The 27,069-nt window shown below is 47.5% G+C and overlaps 1 protein-coding gene across 13 annotated transcripts in view; it reads left to right on the top strand.

Moving 5' to 3' along the window:
* Window positions 1-15,115: 15,115 nt before the first annotated feature.
* GRHL3 (grainyhead like transcription factor 3) overlaps window positions 15,116-27,069 on the top strand; it is a 35,768-nt gene continuing 23,814 nt past the window's right edge. For 4 of the 13 annotated variants that reach the window (XM_089898880.1, XM_089898936.1, XM_089898939.1 and 1 more), the window contains exon 1: window positions 19,001-27,064. In XM_089898880.1, coding sequence (XP_089755006.1) covers window positions 27,027-27,064 — 38 coding nt within the window. In that variant the 5' untranslated portion in view covers window positions 19,001-27,026. The other 9 variants (XM_089898882.1, XM_089898913.1, XM_089898892.1 and 6 more) reach the window with 7 other exon arrangements.

Genomic DNA, 27,069 nt, shown 5'->3' with positions numbered 1-27,069 from the left:
GAAGCCCAAAGCAGGTGGCAAAGATGCTTAAAAAGCAAAAGAAAGATTTTTTTTTTTTTGTCCCAAATCAGCTAGGGATCCCCTGGAGTCATCCCCACCAGGGAGTTAGCTGACTTTTTTTCCTCTTGGGCTGACTGGCTGCTGTGATGTGTTTATGATGAAAGTATCTGTCACAACAGCTCTTAGAGGACTATAGCCTGGGTTTCCACCCTCTGAGGAAGGGAGGGGTTGGGAACAGGCCACAGCACTGTTGGGGGAGGGGGAGGAGGAGGCAGGGAGTTGTAATCATAGTAAAAATAGCAAAATGATAATAATAATAAGCTCAACAAACATCTACTGAGAACTCACACATTCTGAGAGGTTTACATGCATTGTCTCATTGAATGAATCCTCCCTTAAAAGCCATGAGGTAGGCACTGTTATTATACCAGTCTCCACGGTAGGAGAACCCAGGCTGAGTGATATTAAATAACTTGCCCACGGTCATGCTGTGCGACTGATAAATGGTAAAGTTAGGGTTATAAACCCAAGTCCTCCTCTTGCTAAGTACCCACTTCCTGGAGCTGGGGGAGCCTCCCAAAGCCTTTACATTTCCCAGAAAACACACACACACACACACACACACACACATTTTCAATTTCAGGGAAACTGTTGTTTTCAAGTCTCTTGGCTAGAAAGATGTCACATTTCTCCTGGATTTATGTGAAGCCACTTTGGAGGCAGTCCAGCTAAATGGATCTGAGAGATCAGGCAGTCCTTGGTTTGCATCCTATTTCCAGCACGACACATTTCTGTCACCTTAGGCCTCAGTATTCTCAGTGTACAATGGAGACTCATAATAATAACACATACACACACACACACACACGCACACGATCACGTAAAGCTTGGAAACAAAGATACTATTAACTTGCCTGTATTATAATGTAATACAGCTAAACCATTCACATTTGTTATGCATGTTTTTGTTTTCAGACTTAATGGCTACTCTGAATTTATCTCATGGGGGTGGTGTGTGTGTGTGTGTATACCTATATATACTTGTGTAAACACATGCATATATATATATATAATTAAATATATGTGTAAGGAACTTAGCACACAGCTTGGCACACAGTAGGTGCTTAATACATGATAGCCGTTTTTGTTGTTCTTTTTTTTTTTTTTTTTGTGGTACGTGGGCCTCTCACTGTTGTGGCCTCTCCTGTTGCAGAGCACAGGCTCCGGACGCGCAGGCTCAGCGGCCATGGCTCACGGGCCCAGCCGCTCCGCGGCATGTGGGATCTTCCCGGACCAGGGCACAAACCCGCGTCCCCTGCATCGGCAGGCGGACTCTCAACCACTGCGCCACCAGGGAAGCCCTGTTGTTCTTCATTTTTATGAATCTAGCCTCAACTCAATCTCGCAAACATTTGTCAAATACTTGCTGTGTGAGGGCCTTCCATGAATAATTATGGAAGGCTGTCTATGTTGAGTGATGGGCTGCCAGTATAGACAGAGTGCTTTGAGAGAATAACAAAGGAGTGCATTCTTGGCAGGGAGATCTAACTGGTAAGATTTTAATTTTTAGATTAAATTTACAATACAGGGAAATACACAAATCTTAAATGTACAATTCAATGAATTCTGACAAATGTACACACTCATATAACCACCACTGGAGTCAAGATATAGAGTATTTCCATACCTCAAAAGCCCCTTTGCGTCCCTTCCAATCAATCCTACTCCTCAAAGGCAACCACAGCTCTGACTGTTTTTCTCCACAATAGATTAGTTTTGCTTATTTTTGATCTTCGTATAAATGGAATCATTCATAATGTCCTCTTTTTGTGTCTGGCTTTCATTTAACATGGGTGGCGGGTTCTGAACTGAGCCTCGTTGCTAGGATTGAATAAGTATCAGTGCGGGCAGGGGAGGGAATCTGAGGCAAAAAGAATAGCCTGAGAAAAGGCAGGAAGGGAGAAAGACAAACATAAAGTGCTTTGGGGGAGGTGCTGTGACTAGAATAAGGGGTACTCAATGGGGAGTAGTAAGAAAGAAGGATGAAAAGGTAGGTTGGAGTTTTATTTCGCAGGGTTTTGAATGCCAGGTCACGGCATGTGGACTTGATCCTGAAGGAAGCAGGTTGCCACACAGGATTCCTGGACAGAAAAGTGGACTGATGAGATCTGGGTTTTGAGACGATATATATACACAACAGGAAGCGTAAAATCGAGTAGGAAGAGTCTGGAGGCCAGGAGACCAATTATTTGATCATTCATTCATTCACCCAAAAAGTACTTACCTGATTCTGGGCTCCGGACTTTGATTATTCTCCAGTACATTCCATCCCTGGCTCTGGTCCTTGGAATAGGAAGTAAGTGCTGTAAACCCTGTCTGCTGGTTGTTTCAAATTCTACTCCTCCTCTTCCCAAATTCTGAAAAATCCCTGATTTTTTCCTGAAAGTAGCATCCTCATCAAATCTTGTTAAGAGGATCTTCATCCCCATCTAGTATGTAATTCTCGAAGACCCTACTGAGCAGACATCACCTTAGATTATTTTGCATGTTAGACTAGCCCAGAGAAATATGAAGGTCAATTTTATACTTTGGTGGTGGGCTGGGGGTAGAATTTCTCTAAGTGTGTTCCACAAAGGATCACTGGTTCTATAGGTTTTATAGGTATGTGGTGGAGATGGGGGCAGGGGGAGATGATTTCATGGTCATCTCAGTTTGGGAAACCTTGGGTTGAAAAAACAAACAAAACAGGATTCCTAACTGCAGAAATGTTCAGACACTTGACTTGATAGCTGTATACTGTTAATTTCTAATAAGAGCATCGGGTATGAAGCTTTTCCCAAGTATTTCGATCCCAGAACCTTTTCTGCCTGGAGCATCTTTGGCATTCTTGGGTCTCCCAGAATGCATTTGTGGGATTCCCTGACATGACTTGAGGGGACTCGGGAGCAGTTTGGGTCCAGGAGAGTTACAGAGCAAACTGCCCAGGAAGGTTGAGCCAGAGCAGGGTAGAGCCCACGGCTGTGAAGAAGAGGGAGCTACTTCCTCAGGAAGGCATAGGGAAAGGAGCAAAGGAAGTGGGCTTGAGCTGGGCCTAGCAGTTACACAGAAGTAGGAAGAGGAAAGAAACTTCCAGCTAGAGAAGGAACTGGCTCAGGGCTGGACTGGAGCCTGGAAAGGACACCCACACTGCAGAATTCTTACAGAAACTTTATCTTCAAAACTGGCTGCATCTGGACCCTGCATTTGCTGGACAGGAGGAAAAGGTCCATGGTTACTGGCCATTGGACATGACAGTGATCAGGAAATAGCGTACCCCATCACAATATCTATCCCTAGAACCAGCCTCTTTCCCACAGACAGAGGAGCCCTGAGCTGTCAAAGGACTAAAAGATGATCAGGTGTGTCTTCCAGAAAACCGAGTCTGAGATTTCATAAAAGGTGAGCAGATCTCTGCCTGAGCAGACTTCACCAAGAAAGCTTCTTTTAAGTTTGCACACTGAAGTCATGGCTGCAGCAGATGCTCTGCAACAACACAAGTCCCAGCACCACCACTTACTCTAGGCAAATCACCTTACTTCTCTGGACCTCAGTTTTCTCACCTGAAAAATTAAAATCATATTTTTTCCCCACAGTGAAGCCAATATTTTTTTTTAAGTAAGATAATGGGTATAAGATGTCTGGTACGATGTTGGGTACTCAGGGCTTCATAAAAGATACCTCTGTTTGTTAGTTACCACCAATAAATTCCTCTTAGGCCCACTGTCTCTGTAAAGGGAAATTTGTTACGTTAAAATGGTTAAGTGATGTTTTACTATAGAGGGTAAAAACTGGTAGAACGAGTTGAAACCAATTGCTTTTCATTTTCTGCAAATCCCACACATCTCATCCCCCTGCGGGTTCAAACAGAGCATAAGAATAACTCAGTGGGACTCTGCACTAACGGAGACACAATGGGGAGGGACTCTTAGGGATGCTGAACGCCTCCTCCATTCCCAGCATCTGTCTCCTGCAGGGGGTGGCTCAGACTGCTTGGGGGGCCAAGAAGGGGGGTAGTGTCAGAGGTCACTAGACCAAAAAGAAAGTGTTCTAGTTCCCTGGCGGGGCCTGTTTTATGACAGATCAGAACATTCCCAAGCTCCAGAGGAAACATCCCTCCCTTGCCATAAACTAATCCATTCTGGTAGAGTGAAGGGTGATGCTTGCTCAAGGCACAGAAGGGTAAAATCCCAGGGTATGATGCTGGGGGCTGGCTAGTTCATTGTGATGCCTGCTTTGCTTTCTACACGGAGTCCTGGCTGTGGCTCTAGAAAGCATCTTGGGGTCTTTTTAACAGTTCCTTGGGTCGAGAAGCTTCAGCCTAGAGGCTGCTGGATGGGGCGGCTTTTGAAGATGGTGTCAAGGTCCTGGGATTCGTGAAATGTAACCTTGGCAGATAAAGGCATCTGGTACTAATTCTTTTTCCCTTTCTGGTTTTTTTTTTTTTTTTTTTGGTACCTTCGAAGTCACAGTTCACAGATCTTACACAGCTAGAAAGAACCCAAGTGACCGTCAAACCCAAAACTTTCATTTCACAGTTGAAGAAACTGTGGCTCAGAGAAGGGAGTTAACTTGCCTAAGGTCAACACAGCCAATGAGCAGCAGAGTTGGAACTCAAACCCCAATCTCTTGACTCTGGGTCCAGCACTGTCTCCCCCACTGCAAGACAACAGTACTGATAACAACTATGTGCTGGGCACTATGTTAAATGCTCCACATGCCTTTAACCCTCATAACCACCCTATGAAGTAAATACTTTTATTATTCCCATTTTACAGATGAGGAAACAGACTCCGAGACACAAGTTGTGAAGCTCAGGGTCCTAGCTAACAAAAAGCTGAGCCAGGTTTTGAACCTGGGTCTAGGGCTCTAGAGACCTGGAGCTTGTCATCATTAACACTAAACTATCTAATGCACAATTAAGTCTTTAAATTGAGAGCTTTAACTTTCAACACCCCAAGCCACCTCATAGGCTTCAGGGAACCCCCAGGGACTGGAGAGTCGAAGAGAGTGAAACGTAAGCTCCCGAGCTTGTCCCATCCAGACAGGGCTGTGTCTGAGATGCCGCTTAGTCCAAATGAAATACTGTGACCCTCTATCGCTTCATAAATCCAGAGGCCACTAGTAGTTTGGAAATATGTACAAACAGCCAAAGCCACTGGCTAGAGAGTCACGTCACTGTCATCTGCCTATCAAGACTCTTATCTCCACGGAGATTTCCCTAGGGCCCATCAATGGGTAAAACTGTGGGTATCTGCACATGACCTCGGAGGGTACGAATGACTGAGTTTATTGTGAAAGGGGAGTAGGTTGAGGCTGAAGGAAATCTCTCTTTAGGGAGAGCTGTCAAGCTGTGACTCAGATTTCAAAGGCTCCTGGGCAGAGCGGAACACTTATGCTCACATCCCCTGTGAGGCTGGGGAACCTGGTGACTAACTTCCATTACCAGGCACACCTGCCCTGGGCTGAGTGGCAGGAGCAAAGGAAGAGGCAAGAGAGGAACTCTCTGTTTCACTGGGGAGGCCAGATAGGCCCATCCCTAATGATAGCAACAATAGCTCACTTTATCAGGACTTAGTGTACAAGAGTGGTGTAAATGTTTGGCATGTGTTACCTCATTTAAAACCCTACAGGGGCGGGGGAAGGGTAAGCTGTGACAAAGTGAGAGAGTGGCGTGGGCATATATACACTACCAAATGTAAAATAGATAGCTAGTGGGAAGCAGCCGCATAGCACAGGGAGATCAGCTCGGTGCTTTGTGACCACCTAGAGAGGTGGGATAGGGAGGGTGGGAGGAAGACGCAAGAGGGAGGAGATATGGGGATATATGTATATGTATAGCTAATTCACTTTGTTATGAAGCAGAAACTAACACCATTGTAAAGCAATTATACTCCAATAAAGATGTTAAAAAAATAAATAAATAAAATAAAAATAAAACCCTACAGGGACTTCCCTGGTGGCACAGTGGTTAAGAATCCACCTGCCAGTGCAGGGGACACGAGTTCGAGCCCTGGTCCGGGAAGATCCCACATGCCGTGGAGCAACTAAACCCGTGTGCCACAACTACTGAAGCCCGTGCACCTAGGGCTCGTGCTCCACAGAAATAGAAGCCACCGCAATGGGAAGCCCGCGTACCGCAACCAAGAGTAGCCACTGCTCCCTGCAACTAGAGAAAGCCTGCGCACAGCAATGAAGACTCAAGGCAAACCAAAAAAAAAACAAACAAACCCTACAAGGTAGGAGTGACTTTAAAGATGAAGAAACTGAGGATCAAAGAGATCAAAGGACTTGCCCAAGGTCACACAGGCAGTAAATAGTAGAGTCAAGATTTGAACTCAAGTAGCTCATCTCCAGAACCTAAGCTCTCAACTAGATGTGCTCTACCGTCTGTGCGTGTGTGCGTGCGTGCGTGTGCATGCGTGTGTGTGTGTGTGCTGGGGCAGGTGCTCTGCAGTACAGACTCCTGCATCACCTGGAGGGTGAGATTAGAGAATTCTCATGGAATCCTCCAACACACATGAATCCGTGAAATTCGATAGCAAAAAAGATTGAGCAAAACTCCAGCTGTAGATATAGAAACGAGGAAAGGTTTTCCCCAGTAGAGGGATTTGATGAAGGTTCACCCACCAGGCTTCCTTGTGGGCAGAAAGAGACAGTATCCGTTTCTCTCCGCAGCCTGTGGTACACATGCTTGACCAGAGCAGGTCCTCACTAAATTTACTGAATGACTGCTTGTTCAGGCAACAGAAAGTGGTGGTTCGGAAACTGAGTTTTTGAGGCAAACAGCCTGAGCTCAGTTCCCAGCTTGGTCACTGTAGGGCCGCGTGACATGATGAGGTTCCTTAGCCTGTGTCCACACCTGTAAGACAGAGGTGATGGCTGTAACTAAACCTTTGGGCATTTGTGAGGATTGAGTGGAACAGGGTGGGTAGCGTGCTTAGCACAGTCTGGCATATAGTTAAGTATTAAAAAAATGAGAGCTACTCATTAAAGAATACCTTTTTAAATAAGTATTAAAAAAATGAATAATGTGTGAACACAGCTGGGTCAAGAAGTGGAGGAGGTTCCAGAGCAATTGGGGAATGCAACGGGGGGGTGATGGAGTCAAATAAATGAGCCTAGTCTGGGAGGGAAAGCTGGCCACAGCATGGCACGCGCCCAGGCAGCGTAGGCAGCCTGTCCAGACACCAGCTGAAAGGTGAGTTGGGGCAAGTGAGGGGCGGTGAATGGTTGGTGACCTTTGAGTGACCGCCTTCCCAAGGGCAGAGCCTGAGGGGTCTGATCCTGGTGTAAGATATGGCTCTTAGGCCCCTCTAGGCCACAGTTTCTAAATCATTCCCCTTTCCCTTCCCTACTGCTTGACCACCTTACCCCAAACTGAGGGACTTAAAATTCTTCTGGGCAGGCCAGCCGTGGATTCAGAAAAACCCTCCCCTGAATGCCCAAGGTCCAAGGTCAAGCACTTAACCTCTGACCACATGGCCTCTGCCTTCCGCAGAAGGTACTGAGCTCAGAAGGCCCTAGCAAATCCCTTCCCCTCCTACCACATCCCCCTCCAGTGAGATCAGATCTAAACAAACACCAGAGGCAGCCTAGGAAGGAAAACCCTTAAGGAAAAGGAAGGGACCTTATGGATTAACTGTGCCTATTTGAACCTCCCTGAGCCTGAAGCAGGCAGGCCACACCCATCCCATCCACCCCACCCGACCGCACCTCACTCTAACCTAGGAAGGCAGCCCTGACCCCAGACACTCACTTCTTCCATTCAGCACTGGGGTACCAGGACCCCCTCCGTCCAAGCCAGGCCTTGGACATTTTTCCTCTGTAGTTCCGCAAGGAAATCCTCATCTGAGTCCCCGAGTCCCCAGTTTGACCCCCTCAGACAGATGAAAGAGAGGGGGAAATACATTTTTAGCCTTGTTGCCAGGGTGGTAGGGATTAACAGGTGTTTCTCTCATTTGGAAGTGGGCAGTATCTTGTTTAATGGCCCTTTTCTGATGCAGGCTGAAGATGGCCCACAGTAGCAGGTGGGCTACTAGGGCCCGAGGCCAGGTCCCTGGAAAGAGTGGACCTCAGGGGCTGAGCCTGCTGGGTTCTGTTCTTTCCAGTGGGTCCTCTCCTTCCAGGATTGAGGCTACATTCTTCCTGGCACTCCTCTCTCTAGCTGCCTCCTGTTCTGTCTGGTTCCTGGCAACAGAGAAGGAATCTCCAGACAGCTCTCTGGCCTCTTCTTCCTTCTCAGCTCAGGGGTAAGCCTTCTCTGATTTATTACTCTTTAATAACTGTAAATAGTTTCTTTTTTTCTATTAATGGAAGAAATAATGTCGACAGATAAGCAAAAAGAACAAGCTATAAATCACCCCTGATCCTATCACCCATGATATTCTCTGGTGTGTATCTTTCCTCTTTTTTCTCTATTCATGTAAATGGATTTTAAAAATAGGAATGGATTAATTTACTAAAGGTAGAGTAAGTGAAAGACTTAAAGTAGGGAATCAGACCCAGGCTCAAGGCCAGCTCAGAGACTCCCTGAAAATGACCCTGGGTAAGTCACTTCACTCCTAGGCCTCACTTTCCTCGTCTGTAAAATAAGGATAATGGTACTTACTTCACAGCGTTGTCTTGAGGATTAAATGAGATTAAACAACTGAGCCTGGTGCCTTGCACACAGCAAAGACAAAAATGCTAACAATTGTGCTGTAAGTGCAGGAAGTAATTTCCATGGTGCTAAGGGGCCTTCTGTAGCATCCTTTTGAACCATGACTCAGTATCCAACTACAACTCAAGTACCTTAATTTACTTCACTGAATCTCTGCTGAAGGGTATTTATATTAATTCTGATTTTTCAGGATTGTAACAATGCTCTGAGGCATATCCTTGCAGATAACTCTTTGCATACAGATTATTTGCTTAGGCGAAATTCCTATGAGTGAAACTGTTAGATCAAAGGATGGGCTAAAATCTAAAGCCAAAGTTTGGACAGATTCACACTCACTGTAGCAAGGACAGAGCCTGTTTTCTCTCACCCTTGCCAACACCAGGGTTCAGCATCTTTTCTTTCATCTTTATCAACTTGATAAGTGGAAAAAACAAACAAACAAACCCTGCTTGTTTGCTTGTTTCCAGGGTTTTCAAACTTTCTCTTGGTTTTTTTTCAGGGGAGCTTCCAGGATGGCTTTAGACCCCATGATTCCTCATGTCCTTCCATTCCTCTAGAAGGAATGTAGGTCATGTTATTGGCAGAACTGTGATAAAAATCTAAAGTACAGAGTGTAAAAGGGCCTGGAGGCTGCCCACTCCTTGTCCTGACTCTTCATGAGCACAACTTCCAGGTCGTTCCACGCCTTCCAATCAGGGCTATATTCTCTATGTCTGGTGTGTGGCCTATCCCTCCACTTAAGTCCAGTGACAGGGTAGAGAATATTAGGATGAAACAGACCTTTAGGTGAACATCCAGGATGGTACTTATGGGACCCACAGGATCCATAATGGTGTCTACGGTAACGCTTTATCCCAAACTTGAGGTTCCAATCCAAACTCCTTTGCTTAAGTAGGGGTGCTTTCTCTAAACCTCAGTTTATGTATCAAATGGGGCCAGTAATACATTCTGCCCCCACCTCTCTGTGGCCTTATCAGAGGAGATAAAGCATAGGAAAACACTTTGTAAACTGAAAAGAGCTTTACACACAGAAGGGGCTCTTTCTAAGGGAGGCTGAGTGCTGAGTGCTGTGAACTAAGCTGTGTATTGAGGCTAGAAATAGGTGGTGGCTGGGGACCCCTTCCTAAGCTGAGTGCTCACCTATAATACCAGCTACCTACTCCTTGCCATTGGCTGTACATTGAGATCTTATTTAATCCTCAGGTCAACCCCACTGAGGGATGATGGGGACACTGAAATTTACAGAATTGAGTCGCTGGCCCAAAGGTATATGCTAAGAAAAGGGAGGGCAGGGATTCAAACTTTGGAGGTCTTCCCTGTGGGGTGGGGGTAGAAGGCCACACAGCTGATTTGCCCAGAATGATCTTGTGTAAATTATACACACTCATTTTTCATTTATTCAACAAATATTTATTGAACACTTGTTGACATCTGGGACAGGTGCCATGTGAGATTTACTTTTCCTTGTAGTTTCTGCAGTCCAGAAGCTAACAAATCCTTCCTTTCTTCCTTCCTTCCCTCTTTCCTTCCTTCCTTCCATCCATCCATCCATCCATCTTAGGCTTTGTTCCAGAGAGGAACTCAGGAGACTGAAAGGACCGTTTCCATGGTTTTGGCGTCAGGTAGAGGTTGCTTTGATCCTATCTCTGTTACTAAGTAGATAGCCAAGTGACCTTAGATGAGTTACCTCATCTCTCTGAGTCTGTTCCTCTTCTGTAAGATGGGGATAATTATGACAACTACTCCATAGGACTCAAGAGAATTACATGATACGCAATAAAGCTCCTGGACTGTGTCTGGCACGTACTAAGGACACTGGGTTATCTCCTTTAATCCTCGCGGTGATCATGTCACTGAGGAGGAAACGTGGGTAATGAGGAGGTGAAGTTTCTTGTCCAAGGTCTCGGGCAGTTGACTCCAGAGTTACTCCTTTAGTAACCTGGTCAGTCTCCAGGAGTTTGCCAATCTCTGTCTGGGATGAATTATGCGATCCCATAATGCAGGGAGGAGTGAGATAAAGCATCTAAAGACAGTGTCATAGAGTAAGTGCTCAGCAAATGATAATAATTCTAATTAAGATCCGATTCCTGAGCTGACTAGAGCCTGCAGGTTGGACAGCCCTCCAGTCTCTATCCATGGACCTCACAGGGAAGCTCTGAGCAAGGACTGAATTTTTACTATCTTTATCTCCATCTTTACTCCAGGAAGAATAGGGACATGATGACCATTGAGTCAAAGGGCATTTATTTTGGCTTAATGACACTTACACTGGGGCCTTGTTTAGAATTTCTAATTACAAAAGCACCATCAATGCAGAAAATTTGGTGGGAGAGGGGAGATAGGGAAACAATTAAAATCCTATCATTTTGGCACCCACAGAGAAGCACTGTTGACATTTGGGTATTTGTCCTTTCTATATTTTTATATATGCCAACAAATTTTCATTAAGTTTGGGATAATCATGAAGTTTTTATTAATATATATAAATTTATTTATTTATTTATTTCTGGCTGCGTTGGGTCTTTGTTGCTGCGTGCGAGCTTTTCTCTAGTTGCGGCAAGCGGGGACTACTCTTCGTAGCAGTGCGTGGGCTTCTCATTGCAGTGGCTTCTCTCGTAGAGCCTGGGCTCTAGGCATGTGGGCTTCAGCAGATGTGGCTTGTGGGCTCTAGAGCACTGGTTCAGTAGCTTTGGCACATGGGCTTAGTTGCTCTGCGGCATGTGGGATCTTCCCAGATGAGGGCTCAAACCTGCGTCCCCTGCATTGGCAGGCGGATTCTCAACCACTGCGCCACCAGGGAAGCCCAACCATGAAGTTTTAATGTGTTAGAAAAGGAAGGGCTGTTAGCAGGACCATCATGCCCAATAGTGCAAGTCTCCTGCTGTAAACAGCCCTGTGACTGTGCAGTGCACAACCTTCACAGATGTACAAAGCAGCCCTGGCTCTCAGCACTCACTTAACTCAGTGGTCCTAACCTTTACTCCTCCCCAACATGCCAAGAATGTCACACTCTTTTGGAACAGTGGCTCACGGGCAGTCATGACCCTGGAAAGCAGAGGGAGGAATGAAGGACTGTGCTATCTTCCAGGGGGGCAGATCACGAAGTCTGGAGGAGGAATATTTCTTTTCCAGAACTAATCTAGAAAAGAAAACCTAGGTGACGATATGTACCTCCGCCCTTACAGTGATTCACTAATCTTGTCTTATAGAGAGGGAAACCAAGGCTCTGAGAAAAGAGATTTACCCAGTCACACAGCTAGCTGGCAAGCGGCCAGCGGTTGGGCAGAACTTGAACCCAGGATAATTCCTAACTTAGTCTAGTTCTACAAGAGTGGAGGCAGAAAGATGTGGGTTCAAATCTCAACTCTTTCGCTTAATTAGCTTTTGACTTTTGACAAATCATTTAACCCCTCTGAATCTCAGTTTCTTTGCCTGTAAAGTGAGGTAACAGCTTCCTCACTGAGTTTAAATACGAACTAAATGAGGGGAAAAGAAGCTTTCCTAACAATTACTGAGTGCTCTGTGCCAGGCGCTGCACAATGCACTTCATATACATTATCTCATTTAATTCTCACAATAAAGCCCATGAGGGGGATACTATTTTTATAATCATTTACAGGTGAGGAAACAGGTGAGGAAAGCTTAAGTCCCTTGCCCGACATCACACAGCCAGTAAGCGGCTGGGCGGGGATTTCAACCCAGGTCTGCCAGTCTCAGAGCAATACTATCCGATGACACAGGTAATCTTAGCACTGTGTTTGCAAAATGCAAACATGAAATGAATAGCAGCCATCATTGTTTACTATTATTGTGAATATAATTATTATGTCACATATGATTGGATGGTCTCTGTTTTCAATCTCCTCCGCCAAGAAACCAAGAACTGGGCCAGTCTGAGAAGGGGAAGAGATGCCAGCCCAGCCAAGCCCTGGGCCATGCCCATGCTACAGAGGAGAAGGAGAGGGGCAAGAGCGGGAGCGAAGCTTGGGTGGTGTCTAAAACCTTGGCATCTCTGAGGCTTTCAACGAAGGCCTACAACAGCCAGTACCTCCATATTGGGAGGCTTAGCTCCTGCTGGAGGGGTCGGTGACCTTATAAACTGGCTCATGGTACCCTGCCTACCTACCCCAGACCACTAGTCCCTCCATCTCATCCAGGGTGCCTTCTGGAGCCTTCCATGTGTGGAGACATAGAAACCCTGTGCCCCATGATTTGGGCCTCTGCTGATCTCTGCAGATGGGTGCGGGTGATTAAAGACGCAAGATCCAGAGGTAGATGGAAAGGACCCATTTTAAAGAGCCCAGCGAGCACAGACACGCTGCCTGGAATACCAGCCTCCACCTGAGCCCAGCCAGCGTGAGTCACCCCCATGGCCCTTTACCTGTGAGCTGCAACACAGCTGACAGAAACTCCACAGCCTTTCAGGAGGTGGGCGGACAGGTACACAGACAAGCGTGCCATCCCTTGGGCTATAGTAAGCTCTGCAGTTACAACTGGCACCAAATGGCCCTCCTGCCACCAATAACCCCTGTCAAGTGCTTGGGTACCCAGGCTATGCTGTCAGATCAGATCCCAGCTCCAGCTCTACCACTCCCAGGCCCTGCAGCTTGAGTAACTTATTTAATCACTTCATACCTCAGTTTCCTCATCTCTAAAACAAGCATAACAGAAGTGCCCATCGCATAGGGTGGCTGTAAGGATTAGATGAGACAACGTATGCAAAGGCTTAGCACAATGCCTGACACATGCGGTACACTGAACGCCCACCATGTGCCAGACACTGTGGAAGGCGCTGAAGCTACAACAGTGAACAAGACAGACAAGGTCTCTGCTCTTATGGAGTTCACACTCCAGAAGAAGGGGAGAAAGACAATAAACAATTAGAAACATGTCCAAAAGTCATAAGGGATTTGCAGAGAACCAAATTAAGTGGTGTGATACAGTGACTGAATGTCTGCTTTGACAAGGGTGGCAGGAGAGGCCTGCTCTGAGGAGGTGGCTTCATTAGCAATTATTATTTGCTATTATTTGTCACGACCCCCTTGGCTATCCCCAACACAGCCTCCAGTGAGAAACCAACCTCTGACAGTTCTCAAATCCGGTACCCCCTTTCCATAGGCATGACTGCACCCCAAGGGGGCTCCTCTGGATCCTTACCTTACGTTGAAAACCTCCATCAAATTGGCAGGAGTAGCTGAAACCCCGCCTTTCCGTGAGAGAGAAAGGAGTGGGCCAAGGTGAGGCTCCCAGGAAGACAGAGCAAAGAGATAATTTGCCAAAAGGGGGGTGGTGGGGGGAGAACAGAAAGAGAGAAAAGAGAAACAAAAGGTACCAAGATTGGCTTAGATTCAGTTTCAAATTAATCCTGGTGGAAGCTCTAAAAAAACCCTCTAGCATTCTCCTGTCTGTGTTTGTGGACCTTCTGGGTTTACCAACCTTGTTTTTTACAGGAGACAGCTCATGGCAATCATTCACAATTACTTAGTCTAACGGGCAACTGATTTCTCCTGCGTTTCCAACACAGAATGAAGCACTTATCAGAGTTTGTGAAATGACTGGCGAGCTAAGGCTTTGGAGGTGACTGACTTCGACTTTTCCATCCCTTCTGTGCTGGCCGGAGGTATGTGGTTTGCTCACCCCTCATTGAGATCTGTATCACACCAAATAACAGGCTGCCTCCCACCCTACTGCCCCACCCCCCCACACCACCAACACCCCCTCCCCCAGACTATAAACTCCTCTAAGAGCAGTGACCCTGTCTTTTTGGCCTCTGTCACCTCAGAACCCAGAGTAGGGCCTGGCACACCACAGGTGCTCAATAAATGTCTGCTGAATTGTGGCCACTGACTTCAGCTCAAAGGGAAAGCCAAATTTGCAGTGAGATGACTGAAGATTCAGATCTGGGCTCTGACACTCACTAGCTCATGCCCTTGGGCAAGTCACGTTACCTCTCTGGCTTCCATTTCCTCACCTGTGAAGTGTGTGTATTGGGGAGGAAGAGAGCGTGATAATCATAGCTACCACAGTGGGTCACTGTGAAAGTCAAAAGAAATCACCTGAATAACTGTAGAAGACTATTCAGAAATAAGATGTCGTTATCTTAAAGGGAAGCTCTAGGAAAAAGAAAGGGAACTTTTACAGAGACCCACAGGGGAAGATCTGCTCTCTCCTTTGAGAATTCCCTGGTGGCTGTGAAGTAGTTGATGCTGGGTAGAAGAGGGGCCCAAGGAATTTGCGGGAGTGGGGGGATGTTCCGGGGTATCCAGGATACTAACTAGAAACAGGAATCGAGGTTTCCTGCAGCCAAGTATCTGTTTGTCCCTGTACTTTTCCTCTGGCTATCTTCTCTCCAACATTTTTTTCTCCTCCCTCCTCCTTAATCTCCACCCCCCACCCCCTCACCAAGGAAGGAATTGGCCAGCTCCACCCATGGCTCCGCCCCCAGCTCGGCAGGCCATGAGTTAACAGCTGCACCTGTTGAGGTATACCTGCTGTCGCCGGCACCTGTACCTGTAGCCAATCAGCGGCAGAGCTGCCGGGAACCTACCTGTCAGCAGAATCCCGTCACTGAAACCTCAACATAAATCAAACACTTCCCTGGGCAGGGAATGTCTGTGTCAGGCAAGAATTAGAGACGAGCGGTCAGCAGAGCCTTGGTGCGCGGTGCCGATCCATCCGTCAAGCCTGGGAGCCTGGGAGCAGGAAGATGTCGAATGAACTTGAGTGAGTAAACACCGGTGGATGCCTGGCGCGCTGTGAGCATGGAGTCTGGATGGGGTTTCTAGAAGGGGAAAGAGCAGGGAGGCTGGCGCCAAGATTCACAGAGCAATTTGTAAGGTTAAATGAATGGGCTGACGATCTCATTTTGGCGTGCTGAGGCAAGCCCCGTCTCAAGCTAGAGCTGAGTGTTTCCCTGGGAAAAAAATTTTTTTTTTCCTTTCTCTCTCTGCTGAGCAGTTTCGAGCCAGGTAGGGAAACACAGGACTGAAACTGTGAAGGCTTTCAGCACCACTTTCTGATACTGTGAAGGGGGCCTTGGAAATCAGAGACAGCTCCAATCCCATCTAGGCTTTCTATCTTCTTGCCAAAAGGAACTTCTTTGAGGTGGTTCTAAGAACTGTCTTAGGCAGAGAGTTGGGTTTCTCTAAAGGGACTTGTTTGTTGGGTTGGAACAGTCCCAAGTGGGAAAGTGAAGTGTGCTGGTTAAACATATGCACTCTTTAGTCAGCTTGACCTAGGTTCAAATCCAGGCTCCATTCCTCATGGGCTGAGATCTTGATTTGGGCAAGTCATTCAACTGACCTGCACTTCATTTTCCTCATCTAGAAAATGGGTACAAGAATGTTTTGTAGGATTCTTGAGAGAGTTGTGTGATAAAGGCTGTAAAATGCTTAGCACAGAGCCAAAGTCTGAAGATGCACTCAAATAAAATGTGGTTGATTTCATCCAGAGGCGGTTCTAAGGCTGAGGAGGCTGAGATGTGGTTTTCAGTGAGGTCATCTCTATTGCCTGACAGGACACAGGTGCCTTCCTGCCCATATCTGGGATTTAGAATCCCCGCTGGCTGATGATGACTTTCACCATGGACCCCTGGCTTGGGGTCCAGACCTCAGAGAAGGTGGGATGAGGCTGGGATTCTGGGCTGCCGTAGCCTGGGTTTGGGAAGCTGGCAGAAGCCAGGCTTCTAAAATACAGACTGTCCTCTTCCTGCCACCCTCAGAGGTGAGTAGGCAGAGTCAAGGATTGAACAATCTTTTTTTCTAGCTACTCCTTAATAGACTGTTTTAAGAACTTGAAGACCTGAGAGCAGAGCAGTTGGTGGGTCCTGACCGCAGACAAGTTTCCACGATACCAGTCAGCTCTTGGATTCTCTGGGGTTAGCTAACTATGTTCATGGTACAATCACTGGGCATCGGATTTCTCTTGAATGGGCTCCCTGGGGCTGACAACATGTTAACAACTAGGATAAGAACAGGGGCAGTGGAGCCAACACCTGGGTTCAAGTTCCAGCTGCCACTAATTAGCTGTGTGACCTTGGCCAAGTCACTTCACCAGTCTGAATGTGTTTCCTCATCTGTAAATTGTGGCCATATTGGGACCCACTTAATGGAGCTGTTGGGGTATCCAGTAACTTTAGACAAGCAATTGACTTAAAGGCTGGTAAGGAGCAATCTAAAATAGCCTTGTTACTTCATACAGAAATAACCAATCAATGAGCTTTTCTGAACCTCTTGCCTTCTATTTTTCCATACTTTGAAAACAAAAAACATCTTCTGATGTGTCTCCATCCCACTCAGATCTGTTGGTTAAAACAGCAGAGGCTGCGGACAGAAATGTATTCATTGGTGCCCCTTAGGGGGTAAATGTCCTGAAGCTGGGTTACTTGAACAAAAAGGTTTCCTGCATTTCTCCTCCTTAATGATTTGAGTTTGAAGTCAGAACTCCTGACAGTAGAGGCTTCTCCGGTTGGGGTGGGGTGAGGGGAACCTGTGCCTGCTGTGTAATTGCTGGCAGACTCTGAAGTCACCACTAAAGATTACAATGACAGTGTCTCAGTGCCTGGGGGCTCAAGTGCCTTTACTGATAAGGGGGGTTGAGGGGTGGAATCCGCTGCTTGGCTTGCAAGTTTTGAGCTCCTGCTGCTGCTGCATTCCCCCCAAACGTGTAGAGTTAAGAGGACTGGTCCTAGCATCCATTCTGATCCCGACAGAATCACCACCTCTTGCTGGGCCTTGGCGTAGTAGGAAAAGCCGGACTTGCACATGACTCTAAATTCTGCCACTTAGCAACTTCAGGGTCCTGGTGAATCTGCTTCTCCTCCCTGACCCTCAGTTTCCTCCTCTGTCCAATAAAGACTATAAACACCCACCTGGTCAGGGAAACAGTGAGCTCCCGTATGTAGGCCAGCCGGCCCGGAGGAGAAGCTCCATAAACGTGAGCCCTATTACTAGGCCACTTCGAAGGCCGGCGCTTGAGGAGCATGGAGGCCAAGGTGGTGGAGTTAAAAGCCAGCTCGAGGCAGCTGGCGGGGGGAGCGCACGGGACTTTTATGTGGTCGGGCCGGGAGCATCTGCCAGCCTCCAGGACTCCGCAAACCTCGGGTACCTCCCTCCCGCTTTCCTGGGCGCCTCGGGGGGCTAAAGCCGGTCGCAAGGGATCCTGGGGCGGCGAGGGTGCAGGAAGTCGCTGCTGGACGCCTACTTCTCGCGGGAAAAGAGCTCCCAGAGAGGGCGACGGGCCCCAGGCTGGCCGCCATGTTTAGAGTCCCATGTTTAGAGTGCGCGAGGGCCTACTGGGTGCCTGGCCGGCCTGCGCTGTCCCGTCCAGCCCGTCGAGGATACGAGGGGATTAAGATTAAGTGATCAGCACGTAGTAGATCTATCGAATGGACGAGAGAGAGGGAAGTGAGCGAGGCGCGCCAGGATTCCCCTCTGCAGCCCCGCTCGGGCCGCAGTCTGGGCCCCCAGCCGCCGTCTGGAATCATCTTCGTCCCAGAAATCTTGGAGAGCCGAAGCGGAGGGTGGGAGGGGGACCCGACCCATCCACCGCTCCACCCAAGCTCCGGGAGCACTGAGCTCCAGACTGCCTGCAGCGCTGAAAGAGTTAACTAGGAACGCCTCCCGCTGTGGTTTTGTGGTCGAAACCGTGATTGCCAGGAGCAAATTTTTGTCGTGCACGAGGTGTGTTATTAAAAGTCGGAGCTACGCTGCTGGTGAATGAAAAGTTAAAAATCCTCGTTAAAGCCGGGCTGTAAAACAGGCAGAAAACAGGCAGACTGGGCCCCGGTCCGAGAGGTCCCTCGACGACCCAAACGGCGGAGGTCCCTGCCACTCGTCCCGCTGCCCTCGCCCAGGAGGCCCGGTCGGTGCCTGGAGCCAAGAGGGTCGTCAGGGGTCCACATAGAGGAGGAGGGGGAGGAAGGACTGCAGGGCTGAAAACACAAATAGCATACCCTAAGTGCCCTCCGGTAAAACAAAAATAACAGCCAAGCGTTTTCTTGAGCGCTGACTCCACAGCGGACACAGTGTCCGGTACTTGATAAATACATCATCTCCTGTAACCCTCCCAGCAATCCACTGAAGGATGGGAGTATAAATTTAAGGGTGAGGGGATTTCAGCTTGCCCCAGGCAATATCTTCCCAACATCGCACTGAAGAGCTGAGATCTTACCAGGGGCCAAAAGGATGCCCACACCAATGTGCTACCCTGCTTCCTACCAGCACAGATGTTGAAAAAAGACTAAGGGACATGCCAGACTGCTACCAGTGCTTATTTCTGAGCAGAGGAATGCAGGTGAATTCTAGCCTCTGCTTCTAATTTTTCTATATGTTCCATATTTTATATACTGTGTTTTACAAATCTGTGTTACTTTTGAAATGAGGAAAGGAAGGAAAGAGAGTCATTATTTTTAAAAGAGAGAATTATTGGTTCACCTAATTAGAGAAAAAACGGTGTTCTCAAAGTGTGGTCCTTGGACCAGCATAGTCAGCATCATCACCCGGGAACTCCTTAGAAATGCAAATTCTCAGGCCCACCCTAGATCTACTGAATCAGAAACTCTGAGGGTGGGGTTCAGCAATATGTGTTTTAACAGGCCCTCCAGGTGATTCTAATGCATGTTCAAATTTAAGAACCATTGGGGGCTTCCCTGGTGGCACAGTGGTTGAGAGTCCGCCTGCCGATGCAGGGGACACGGGTTCGTGCTCCGGTCCGGGAAGATCCCACATGCCGCGGAGCGGCTGGGCCCGTGAGCCATGGCCGCTGAGCCTGCGCGTCCGGAGCCTGTGCTCCGCAATGGGAGAGGCCACAACAGTGAGAGGCCCGCGTACCGCAACAAAAAAATAAGAATAAAAAAAAGAACCATTGGCCTAGAAGACCTGGCAGAGGATTAGAAGGCAGGAGATTCCCAGATCTACCGCTGACCTACAGTGTAGTAGCTGAGTAGGCAGGCTGAGAGCTTTGCTATGCGGTCACACCTGTGTTTGAGCGCAGCTCTGCTGTGTACGGACTGGGTGACTTGGATGAGCTCCTTAACGTCTGTGTCAGTTTCTGCATATGTAAAACGGTGATAAGGCCCACCTCACGGCATGTATGAGAACAAAAAGGCACAAGGCCTGACGCATAAAATAACTTAGCTCCTTTCCTTCCCTTGTCTTCCCTCCCCTTTCTGGAACTCAGCTTTTCCATTTGTAAAATGGAGCAAATAATCCTGGCTGGCTGCCCCCTTCTTCTATTCCTTTTGCCTCCTTAAAAAGGTCAGAGCAACTGATCTAGTGAAAGTCTTGAAGGGAAATTCTCTCACAAATATTTGATGTTATTTCACTGGGCCTTCCTAGGATGTCAGCAAGAATTGAGAACTTTTGAGGGTGGGGACAGCATGATATTTACCTTTGTGTCCCAGTACCCAGCACAGGGCCTATTCAGCAGAGTGAATGAATGAATGAAAGGATGTGGTGCCCTGGGTCTAGAGGTAGATTGCAACTTCTTTCACATCTCAATTGAACAACAGAGGAAAAAAATAGGAAAATTGGACAGGAAACCAAGAGGAGAATATAGCATGAAAGAAAAATTCCCATCGAGGAAGGGATTTTCAAAGGGGAGAAAGTGAGTTTCTGGTATAATTAGAAAATGGCATATAATTAATTTCCATGCAACTAGAGGTGTTGGCTGGAGCCTGATGGCTCTCAGTTAGCTTGCCCACCTGGATCCAGATGATGAAGCTGGCAATGCTTGCCCCTCTTTATCTGGGAATCTCCAAGCATCAGGCCTCCTTCTGCCGCTAGTAGAAGGAGGAAGTGAGGTTGTGAGTTGTCATGCAGTTTTCTGGGGGCTACCCCACAAAGTGAGTATTAGTAGTAATAGTGCATGTTATTATGTGCAGGCATTGCGCTGATCACTTTGCCTCCATCATCCCATTGCATTTTCCAACAGTAATACTTCACAAAGTTCTAAAGATTAAACAAAACGATGACTAGAAATTGTTGGGCCAGCACCTGGCACTTAGTAAGCCCTCAGTGAACGACAGCTATCATAATAACTCTGTGAGGTTAGTGCTCTCATCGTCCCCCATTTTTTTACAGGTAAGAAAATTGAGGCACAGAGAGGTCAAGTTGCATAAAGTCACACAGCTAGTAATAGCAGAGATGAAACTGGAACCCAGATCAGCATAGCTCTGGGGCCCGCCCTGTAACTATTAGTTCACACTGCCTCATTCAAACTGCAGTCATTATAGAGCCATGCCCTAGGTGCTGCCATTTCCCAGTTGAGGCCCCCAAGTGAGCCCCAGCATGTGATAAGGCACATTTCACAACCTGTGCATCCAGAAACCAGATGGGCCACTGTCAAGCACAACAACCCCAGAGCACTCCTGTCATGCCCAGGGAACACCTTCCATGCGGATGACTGAAAAATGATTCCTCCGTGAGCAGCTGTGGCAGGGCCTCCCTGTGGGTAATTAGTGAATGTGATTGATCACTGCTGTTGAGGCTGGGTGGCTCACAACAGGGTTTGACAAGTCATTGGGTTTATCTGGGTGTCAACACCCAGCTCAGGCAGCCCCTGGAACTCTTCCTCCTCAGGCTGGAGGGAAGTGGGGCCCAGATCACTGGATCTGTCCTGTGTCAGGCACCTCCTTTGGTGGGGTTTGAGGCTGCCCCCTTGGTGGTGAGTTTTCTTCCCCCATCTGTAAGATTGAGTCAGAGGCCTTACTTTTCCATCTCTGAATTATTGAAATGCCTTTGAGATAAGGTAGTGATTGAGCTGAGTACTGGACAGGAAGCTAGGAGACTTGAGTCCCAATCCAGTTCTGTGCTGTGTGTCCTTAGGCAAGTCACACCTGCTCCCAGAGACTAGATTTCTAGGGAATTCTCTGGCGGTCCAGTGGTTAGAACGCAGCTCTTTCACTACTGAGGGCCTGCGCTCAATCCCTGGTCGGGGAACTAAGATCCCACAAGCTGCGTGACACAGCCAAAACAAACAAAACTAAAAAAAAAAAAAAAAAAGAGAGAGACTTGATTTCTAAAGTCTCCTTGCACCCTAACTGGAACCCCAAAAGTCTCAAATAATGGCTGAGACACATTTACTTACACTCACTGGGAGTTTTAAGTGGCTCAGCCAGAATGCAGTGAGCATTAGAGTCTGAAAGGACTTGGGATGAAACCCTACTTCACCACTGCAGGCTTCTGAGGAGGCAGCCTTGTGAAGGTTCTTGATGATGGAAGACAGAGACCTCTGTTCTAGGCCTGGCACCATGAGATACCAGCTGGGTGGCCTTAGGCAAATCAGTGGCCTTCTCTGTGGTTCATTTTATCCTGCTATCAAATGGGGATAGTCATACCTTCTCTCCCTACCTTACAGGGGCGTTGCAGGATCAGAGGTGATGACAAATGTATGAGAAGCATGTTGAAAAATATGACACGCTATGCAAATGTGAGGGATTATCAAGTCTCAGACTTGAGTTTCCTTCTTAATGGGCTGGCCTTCCTTGAAACAAGGCAACATATGCAAAAAACCTGGCTCACACCTGTCACACAGTAGGCAGACAAGCTCTGGGAGCTGTCCCAGGCTTCTGCCTTTGTCTTGCCTTTCACCTGGAAAGTCCAAAATCCTCCCCACCCATCTTCACGCCCCTCTCCCCCTCCACCCCTCTCCTCAGCCAACATCTAGTCATTCCCCAAAGTTTAGGCAGGTCAGAAGTCCTCCTGCTTCTTTTCCTTCATAGCTTTCTTCACCTGATAGTAGCTGTCCATTTGTTTTTGTGGTCATGTCTGCCTTGGCTGCCACTAAAATGCAACCTCTATGACAGTAGGGATCTTGTGTTGCCCGCCTAGGACAAAGCCTGGCACATAGTATAATAAATATTGATAAATATTTATTAAAATGAAGCATAGATGGTTAGGTGGATGGATGTCACCCAGATTTATTGTTTTTTCCCCTCTCTTCTACATCCCTTCTTGGAAACTAGTGGTTGGTGGAAAAGTGACTAGTCATGGAATTAGATTCCAGGAGTCTCGCTTTGTAACTCACTCAGCCAGTCCCCTGGAACAGGTCACCTAACGTCTCTTTCCTTTGTCTATTTCCTGGTTGTAAAGTAGAGATAATAACATGTCATGTATGTCGGGAGGCTCCACGAGATAATGAATGTGAAAATCAAGGCAAGGGGTTATTACATTGTCTCTTTTGTTTTTGATGTGGAACCTGGTTCACAAACAGGAGGCTTGGAGAGGATGTTAGTTTAAGAACCTCAGGCAGAGTCTCCGCTTTACTTTCATTTGGGGGTTCTAAGAAGATGGTGATCGTGATGATGATGCCAATTATTTACTAAGCTATGATTCTCTGGCAGGCTCTGGGCCAAACACATTTCTTATGTTAATGTACTTAATTCTCCCAACAACCCATGAGATTATCCCCACTCTAAAGTAGCCAGCCCTGGTAACTCCATCACATGACTGTGCTCTAATTTTCTTCACAGCACTTATCACTAACTAAAATTAACTCATTTATCTACTTGTTTACCATCTGTTTTCCCCAATTAGATTGCAAATTCCAAAGGGAGAAGAGCCTTATCTGTCTTGTTCTTGGCTGATTCCCCAGTGCCTAGAAGAGTCCCTGACTGGCACACAGAAGACTCTCAATAGACCCCATTTAACAGATGAGGAAATAGGCTTGAAGGGGCTAAGTACCTGACCCAAGGACACATGGTTACTCGGGTCTGTCAGGCTATGACCCTGTTGCTCCTTCCTCCCATGGTGCTACAGATTCTTCTGTGCTGCGGCCTGGTGGAGACCTGATGGCTAGAAGGCTGCCCAGAGCCACTTCCTCTCCCTATACCCTCCTCCCCCGTTCCCCTTTCACCTTCTGATGGCTGAGGAGTTTGGCCTTGGACAGGGACACCAACAGAGAGTTTGTGGAGGCCCTCGGGGAAGGTGACCGCATAGGTTCCAGTCAGCTGGTTTTCCCTCTTTGTTCTGGCTCTGTCTCCCATTAGTAGGGCTCACTCCTTCCTGGAACGCTTTTCACATCCTTACCCACTGCACCCTCAACTCTCAATTCTAATCTTTAAGAGAACAGGGAGCCAAAAGTTTTTGGATCCGTGTTTGGCACTGAGTCAAGGCTAACTAACCTTATCCATAGCCAAGGCTTTCTAGAAGCCAAATGCGTAGTCTTGGAACGTGACACTGATTGGTAGCGTACTTGGGAACCAGGACTCTAGAGCTCCCAGCGCCCGGCCAGGAACTCTTCCACTCATCACACTTCCTCACTCAGTCCCTCTTGACTTGTGTGGGTGGGAAATCCCTTTCTGTCTTGCAGTGGAGGATTGGTTCAGTTTATTCCAGAGGAGGGGAATTGCCAGAATAAAAGAGGCATTTGAAAGGAGACTAGCATGGGGTTAAGAGCTGCGTCTTGGAGTCCAACAAGTCCAGGTTCAAGGTAAGCCTCTGCCACTTACTAGCTGAGTGACCTTGAGCAGGTAATATCACCTGAGTCTCAACTTCCCCTAAACCTATTGTGCAGAGTAGATAAGATGATGCAGAATAATAGGTGGAACAGTGTCTACCTATGGTAAATTCTTGAGGTATGGTAGCTGCTGTGTATCAAGGAATCAGACTTTGGGATCCCAACAGGATGGATTGGAGACCACTGTAGACTAGAAAAACCCTCCAAATGAACAGCAAACATTGCCTGTCCTTTCGTTTCTGAGGTAACTTTATCATTGTCTTCTAAAAATTAACTTTTGAATAGGGTAAGATAACTGATAGCTCATCAAAGCCGATAATGGTCATTCCACCAGAGTCAGCAGATTGGGGCTCCAGGCCCAGATCTGCCAGTGACTTTCAGGGTGGCCATGTCTTGTACCACGTTGCAACCCTTTGATGTCTAGCTCCAGGCTGGGCCGAGAGCACAATTTTTTTTTTTTTGGCATATTACTCCTTTATTAGAAATTATAAATGAGGAATTATTTCAACACCTGAAGACCAAAATACAGCATAAGATTCCATAGGCTCAAGATTTTTGACATTCTGGAAAGAGCGTTCTGTAAAGCATACCCTTTCCGTGGCATGGCAACGTCATTCTCTTTGCATTAAGCACTCGTTATGTGCCGGAGACCGCTTCAAGCATTTTTCCTGTGGTGCCGCACTGAGTCCTCATCATCCTACATGGGGGGCGCTTTTATAGACACATTTCACAAACAAGCAGCGGCGCTAAGCACTGGGATGCCTTGTTGACCCAGAGAGTGGTCCGCCAGGCCTTCCCCTGTTTCTCCTGTGCCCCCTTGGTTTAGGAGTTCCGTTTAGGCTGGTACTGGGAGGGGTTGGGGGCAGCCACCTGGGCTTGCTCTGTAAGTTCCTCTAACCCCAGGCCCAGGAGGCCGCTGGGAGGGGCCTTTTCTCGCCTCTCCATCTTAAGGCCCTTGATTTATAGAAGCAGAAACTTGAGGTGTGCCTCCCTCTACATGCCCCTGGAGCAGGAAGGTTTCTGTCATCTCTCTTTCCTGTGTGATAGCTCCCCCTCCCTCCCTTTCAGAGCCCAATACCCCACACCCTGGGGCTCAGTGAGATGGGAGACACTGCCCTGGAAGAAGCCCCTGGGAGAGTGCCACCCTCGGCCTGTCTGGGTGCGGCCTGGCTGATGTTGCCATTCTGTGTCTGAGAATGTAGGCTTGAGCCGCCGGGCAGCAGGAGGGCACTTCCTGTGGTGTGATTTGTGAAGGTCCTTGCCCACCCACCAGTCTGCCGCAGTGCCTGCAATCCCGCAACTAGAGCATTTTTCTGTTGTGGTAGGGATTGCCCTCTTGCGCTATGGTAAAGCTGTGTGGCTTAGTGGAAAATGTGTGGCTTTGGTACTAGACAAGCCTGGGTTTAAATGCTGGTTGTGTCATGGACTAGTTGGGTGATTTGGGGGCATTTTCTTATCTCCTCCAAGTCTCGGGTTTCTCCATCTGTGAACTGCAGCAAATGATCCTTACCCGTAAGGTTCTTGTAAGGAGCAGAGCTGATGAGTGGAAAGGGTTCATATATAGTATAGTAAATGGCAGCTGGCATTATTCCTATGTCTCTAACATTAGAGAATCTATGAGACTCACCTAGAAAGGGGGGCACCGGGGCACCAGGACACCAGTCTCAGGAGTTCTCTTTTCTCAGCCTGGCTGTCCCCAGCTTCTCCCCTACCAGTATCCTTCACACATTCTTTGCTCTAAAGTGAACATAACCAGAACTTTCCCACCTCTATGCCCTTGTTCATGATTAAGAGCATGTTCTACACCAGTGATTCACAAAGTGTGGTCCCCAAACTACCAGCATCAGCATTACCAGGGAACTTAGGGGTGGGGCCTGGAAATCTGTGTTTTAACAAGCCTTCCATGTCATTCTGTTGCAGTGGAAGTTTGAGAACGCTATTCTATATTACAGCATCATCCTGCTCAAGCTTGAATCCCCTCTGGGCCACTCACTAACCCACTAACTGGGACCTTGGGCAACTCCCTTAACTTCTCAGAGCTTCAGTTTCCTCATGTATAAAATAGGGAAAATAATAGTACATGCCTCACAGTGTTGTTGTGAGAATTAAATGAGATAATCCATGAAAAGTGCTTAGCTCAGTGCCTAAAACATGGTCAGTGTTCAATAAAGATTAGACATTATTTTCATCATCGTCATTAATCTGTATTATGTTCCTATTCCTGGGACACTCACCCTACATATCTGAGTGATATAATCCCCCGTGCTGAGGGTTCCCAACTAAAATGTCTGCCTCCTCCAAAGAGTCTTTCCTGATCTCTTGCCTTTGAGCTTATGTGGCTTGTACTTGTCCAAGTTCTCAGCGCAGTGCCCAGGTTCTGCCTGCCTAGGGGTGCCCTGCAGCACCCCACTCCAGTTCCTGGCAGCTGAGCAGCTGCTTGGCCACTCTACAATAAATGTTGATCTGAAATGCCATTTCCCAAGACCAGGTTCTGCCTATGGGCTTCCTTGCTCTGGCTCTTTCTGTCCCTCACCACACTCTCTAAGTTGAAATAATCTCTAGACTTCTGTGTCTTTCTCCATCTTGAGGAGAATTTCATCAGAAGAACTCATGCTGAGTTACCTGGAAATTTTATTCTTTGCAGCCTGTCATTGTTATCTCCCATCCTTGTTACACTAATTCCCCTTGAATAAGTATCTACCATGGGAGCATTTTACTGAATCTTCTCTGAAGCCTTGAGAGGTTGGGATTACAGTCTTCATGTTGTAGATGAGGGAAATGAGGCCCCAGGTCTACAGCTTCTACATGGTAACGTTTGGTGGTGACCCAAAGCATCTGGCTCCAGAGTTTGGATACATGCTCCATCTGCCCAATGATGACAGAAGAAGCAGTTTCAAGTTTTCAAGGCTGGTAAC

This window comes from Delphinapterus leucas, chromosome 1 (assembly GCF_059928025.1).
Source record: "Delphinapterus leucas isolate spDelLeu-1000000601 "Yukka" chromosome 1, BTC_Dleu_Yukka2, whole genome shotgun sequence".
NCBI lineage: Eukaryota > Metazoa > Chordata > Mammalia > Artiodactyla > Monodontidae > Delphinapterus > Delphinapterus leucas.
This window is presented reverse-complemented; position numbering and strand designations above follow the sequence as displayed.